At 33.1% G+C, this 6,000-nt stretch overlaps 1 protein-coding gene across 1 annotated transcript in view; it reads right to left on the bottom strand.

Annotated features, from left to right (window-relative positions):
* Window positions 1-6,000, bottom strand: part of Trim23 (tripartite motif containing 23) — a 36,303-nt gene that overhangs the window by 3,180 nt on the left and 27,123 nt on the right. The window contains exons 8-10 of the mRNA XM_076857210.2: window positions 4,528-4,657; window positions 3,872-3,982; window positions 2,449-2,573 (exon numbers count right to left, since the gene is read on the bottom strand). Coding sequence (XP_076713325.1) covers window positions 2,449-2,573; window positions 3,872-3,982; window positions 4,528-4,657 — 366 coding nt within the window. The remainder of the gene's footprint in view (window positions 1-2,448; window positions 2,574-3,871; window positions 3,983-4,527; window positions 4,658-6,000) is intronic.

The raw sequence follows: 6,000 nt of genomic DNA, 5'->3' as shown, positions 1-6,000 counted from the left end.
TTAAAGTAAATATATCTTTCCATTATCAACACATTCAGATTTTTCACCTTATATTTAACATCAGAATTGCACTCCACTGTGTGGATGCAACATAATTCAATTAAGCAATCCTATACTGAATATTTAATGATGTGTGCTTATGTGTATTAAAAATCCATATACACAGTTGGCCCTCTGTATCATGGACTCTGCATCAGTGGATTCAATCAATAATGGATTGAAAATATTTAGAGGACTGGGAGGGGAAGGGAGGGGGCATGGGGTTAAAAATGATGGTGGAAGTACATGTATGAAGACAAGAATGGTGTAAATATACTTTGTATACAACCAGAGATATGAAAAATTGTGCTCTATATATGTAATATGAATTGTAATACATTCTGTTGTCAGAGATAAACAAATCAGAATAAAAACTAAATAAATAAAAAGAAAATATTTGGGAAAAAATTGTCTGCACTGAACAAGTAGAGACTACTTATTATTACCTAAACAAAAAAGTTTAAAAACTATTAGCATAGCAATTACATTGTATTAGGTTTCATCCCCAGTACTACCAAAGATATTTATAATTATAAATAATCTACAGATGATTTAAATATTCAGGAAGATGTACATAGTTATATGGAGATATATGACATATAAAACAGACTTGAGCATCTGAAGATCTGGGTATCTGCAAGGGGTGCGCTGGAGCCAATACCCCACAGATACTGGGGGACAAATGTATACATATATACATTGATATATATACATATATAACTTTATATATACTTACAAAATTATCTGTAGAATTATATTTGGATATTTGTCTATTAGATGCATTACTTTAGAATTTCAGAGTAAAAGGGTATATGCATTTAAAACTTTGAAATTATTCTCTAAGAAAACGACTCAGTTTAATTAATCATACCAACAGTGTATGAATCTCTGAGAATTATGAAACAATGTCATCTTTAACAACCTGATACTGGTTTTCACTATATAATTGTTGCAGATTTTATGCCAATTTTTTGGGGTGTGTGTGTGTGTATGCAAAACACTGGGGTGTGACCATTATGTGAAGCTGTTTTTGTTTTTGTTTTGTACTGGGAATTGAATTCAGCAGTGCTTTACCACAAAGCTACATTCCAGTCCATTTTTAAATTAAAAAAATAATAATTTTGAGACACTGTCTCGCTAAGTTGCTGGGCTGGCCTTAAATTTGTGATTATCTTGCCTCAGCCTTTCACATGTGAGGCTTTAATAAAACCTGTGCCAGTATTACTTAAAAATCATTTATTACAGACTGGAGACATAGCTCAGTGGCAGAGCACTTGCCTAGCACATGCAAGGCCCCAGGTTTCATCCCCAGTACTACCAAAGATTAAAAAAAAAAATCATTTACTATTAAACTGGTTTAAGATTAGGATGCATGGAACACTTGTGAATAACATTAATGTGGTAACGGTTATGCAGTAGAATAGGGTAAGTGCCCTCATTATAAGTAAGGGTAAATATTATCAGTTCTTATGGGGAAAATTCTTTTTTATTCATCCAACACTTCCCCTTCTGTGACATTCTTCAACTTCACTTGTGCTCCTCTTCTTCTACCTATACTTAAAAAGTATTCTTCATTCTCTTAGAAGCTTAGGCTCACGATCTAGGAATCTTCAGCTGCTTTCAATCTTTCATCCTCCCCTTTTACTCACCAATTCTTCCTCTATAAAATCTCTCTAGTCTGCTTCTACCTTTGTCTTCCTCTAATTCAGTATTGTTAATTTTAATAATTTCAGTTTACTACGTCTCCCTGTCTATTCCCTTGCCCTGACTCACTCCACATTCTAATCCCAGAATTACAATCAAATTTTTAATGATTCTCCTTTTCTAAAGCATTAAATCTAAATTTCTTGATCTCACCCTGTCAGGCTTTTGCAATGTGACCTCATCTATTATTCTAGATTTTCTTAATCCTCTGCCTGTACCTCACATATAGTCTATTTGATGCTCCCTAAAAACACTCATGCTATTATTTTCTTCGTCTGTAATGTTCTTTCCTTCACATGGAGACACAAACTCTTATCCATAATTTCAACTACTATCATAATTTCAACTCAAATCCTACTTTTTACAAATCTTATAAGGTGTCACCTTTAGAACTACTCTTTCTCCTTGCTCTCCATAACCCTTTGTTAATATTACTGAAGCTATTTATCAGTTTTGTTTTATTGGAATTTCATGTTTTTGCATATATACACAAGATTATCTGGTGAGCATCTACTACCTTATTTCTTTTTTATATACTCCAAAATACCCAGTACAGCACTTTCCATGTAGACTGTATTCAAAAAACACAGCAGAAATTTTATAAATATCTCCTGCATGGACTCTCTTTGAAATGTTTCCAGCTGCCTTATGCCAAGTAATACACAAAACTATTAAAATAAGCATTTTTATAAAAAAATATATTACCTGTTTGTTAGCAAAAATCAGGAGCAAAGCATCCCGGAGTTCTTTTTCTGTTAACAACTTTGCAAGTTCACTGTGTGCTTCACTAATTCTGTCTCGATGACTGCTATCAACAACGAATACAACAGCTACAGAAAGAAAGGAAGAACAGCAAGGGGGTAGAACAGAGGGAGGGAGGATAGGGAGCACAGGGAAATGAGGAAGGAGGGAGGGAAGGGAAAAAAAAACCCACAAAATATTCAATAAGTTACTTAAGCTTCAGTAAATGAACCAAATATTACATATGAACCAAATATTATATATTTATATATATTATGTATATTATTATATTAAGGCAACAGTTTATTGACCATCACTATCTTCATATAAAGGCTGCCTATTTAATGACAGGAACACCTACTAATAAATTAATGGTATGATCTCAAGTAGTTAACATAATTTCACAGGTCTAGTTTCTCCATCTATAACAGGATTTATTATACTTGTTCTATCAAACACAAACTGCTTTTAATACTTTTAATGAGTAAAAATATGCTTCTCATGATCTACGTATTGATGCTACTTGTTCTCTGAATATTATTTCCTTTACAAAAAGAGTCTTAAAAAATTGAAATATATCACCATCTTTCTCTCTCCAAAGTATTACTCTCTGTAGGCTAAACATCTCCAGACTTTCAACCATTCCTCACATCCAAATTCCTTTTTTCAATTAACTATGGCTTCATACTAAATGTAATGTCAAAAATTTAGTAAAAATAATTATCTAGTCTCCCACCTAAGGTGGAATGTAGGATGAGAAGCATAAACTCATCTTGGGGTGTGAATCCAAATGTGAATAAAAAGTAGGTAGAATAATATAGTTTGGTCAAGAGCAAGCCCTTGTGGGTTCCTCCACAGATAAGAACTAAGTATAAATGAAAAAGTGGTGCTATAAGAGATTATAATGGGCTACGTGCTGAATTGATAAGCAGAATCATACATCATAAATTCAACTTTATACCACCATATTGCAAGTGACCACTCCACAAGAATAGAAACATATGTTCGTTAACTATTAAGTGCAGCCAAAGGGGCTGGGGATATAGCTCAGTTGGTGGAGGGTTGGCCTAGCATGCACAAGTCCCTGGATTCAATCCCCAGCACCACACACACAAAAAAAGAACAGCCTAAGTTAAGCATTCTTTAATTGCCTAACATCTAAACCAAGTATGATTTTTATTTGACAATAGCGTTTTGTCATGTGTAAGTCAAAAATATATATTGCAGCCTTACCACCATAACTTTTTTAAAAATAAGATGTTGGACACTGATATATAGCAAAGTATTTAACCAACACGTACGTATCACTTTTGCTAATTAAATTAGGGTGCTATAACCCATCAATCCTAAACTATTTTTAAATGAAGATTTCATTTCTAATTCTTACCTTGAGTATTGAGGTAATAGTGTTTCCACAATGGTCTTAACTTGTGTTTTCCACCTACATCCCAAATAGTGAATTTTAAATTTTTATATTCTACAGTTTCCACATTAAATCCTGTTTAAAAAAAAAAAGTTACTTTAATATGGTACCTTTATACAGTACTTCTATTAAAAATTTTCTTCTATAGAGTTTACAATGAATAACATATCAAATATAGGCAACAGGAATTCTGCATATAGCAATAACTACTGAAGCCCAACCATCTCCATACCTAGTCCTGCATGGGGAATGTAAACCTTAAATAGCTGCTAGCCTGTACGAGGTTCCTTAAGACCCTGGAATCCATGTATCTGCCATCTGCCAAGCTCTGCACCAATACTTTATCCCTAACCCTCAGCCAGGGTAACCAATCCTCTTATTTCTTCTAACTGTCTCACCAATTCTCTGTTACTTCTTACTACAGCAACATCCACATTTCAACCCATAGCAACTGAATCTTGCACTGTTTTTTTTTTTTTCCTCCAAAATGTTGGTGGTTTCAAGGCAGAAAAGAGCCCAACTGTACAAAAATCAAAGAAACCCAGAGAACTCAGCTGTAATCAGGATTTGACTATAAAATGTTTAGTAAGGTTTAAAAAAAAAGGCAACTTTATACTTACCAATTGTTGGAATGGGCTGCATGAACTCATCCTGTTTTAACTTAAACAAAATAGTAGTTTTTCCAGCACCATCTAATCCTAATGTAACAACTCGAATTTCCATTTTCGGTCCAATGTGAACTCTATTGTCCTTTAATTTTAAAAAAATTAAATCTTTTAATGTTGATAAGTTAGAAAGTAACAGCATTTGCACTTTTTTCCTTACTTATACAGCACCTTTGTTTATTATTTTCATCTCTCTTATGCATTCCTCAACCAAATGAGATCTGAGTTATATTCCTCAAAAATCCCCTAAATCTAATTTTCTTAAGGACATGAATTTCTCCTAATGGCTAAATCTATCCATAGTAAAACTGACCACTCTGTTTTTGTACAATTTTTTTTTTAAAATACACATATCTATTAATTTTCCCAGAATTTCTAGTTCAACTAAATCTTCTTTCAATAACATGTTTCTATGCTATACTAAACAATTCAAATTCAAACCAAACTATTAAAAATGAAACTGTTACTTAATTTCCAAAAATACCTATTGTTAGTATTTTCCTATACATACACTGGCTAACATATACAAATAAAACAAATACAGGTATTAAGAACAAACTTTATACAGTGCAACTAACATTTTTCACTCAAAAGCATATTATGGAATCCTTGGGGTTTTGTGTGTGTGTGTGTGTGTGTGTGTGTGTGTGTGTGTGTGCGCACGCGCGCGCGCAGTTTCCTAGGAATTGAATCCAGGGATGCTTTATCCCTAACATCCCCAGTCCTTTTTTTATTTTTATTTTTTATTTTGAGAGGCTCTCATTAAGTTGCTTAGGGCCTTGCTAAGTTGTTGAGAGTAGCCTAGAACTGGTGATCCTCCTGCCTCAGCCCCCCAAGTCTCTAGGATGACAAGTGTGTACCACCATGCACAGCGGGAGTCCTTTCATTTCAATATATACAGACAAAAGTTAAGATTTCACTATATTCCTTGAACCCACAATTTAACCAATTTCCAACTGTTAGATTACAGATGATTTCTGATTTTTTGTTATTTACAAAGAATGCTATAATGAACATACGTGTATATGTTTCTAGCTGCAGAACCTCTCTCAGTTCTCTCATTTATAAAATAACAACAAAATGGTATCAAAATTTACACAGGATTGTTGCCGGGATTAATTTTTTAAATTATTCTTTAACATAGTTCCTGGCATGTAAGTATCAGAAATTATGTGTCAGAAATTATTTTGGTTCCTCTTTGGGTTTTTCTTTTCTTGGCTTTTATGATAGAAAATTTCCTTGATTTTTTACATGCTTTTCAGACTCTTCTTATTTTTCTTTCATTTACCTCTTAAATATTGGCATTTTGACATTTTATATGAGACTTCCTTTTTTATTCTTTGTACTCCATGAACTTCAATTATGGAATATGTGCTCCCAAATCTACACTCAGTTCATCACTAAGCCTCAAAAATAAAATAATATATA

The sequence above is a fragment of the Callospermophilus lateralis genome, chromosome 5 (assembly GCF_048772815.1).
Source record: "Callospermophilus lateralis isolate mCalLat2 chromosome 5, mCalLat2.hap1, whole genome shotgun sequence".
Classification (NCBI taxonomy): Eukaryota; Metazoa; Chordata; class Mammalia; order Rodentia; family Sciuridae; genus Callospermophilus; species Callospermophilus lateralis.
Note: the sequence above shows the minus strand (reverse complement) of the source record. Positions and strands in the feature narration are given on the sequence as shown.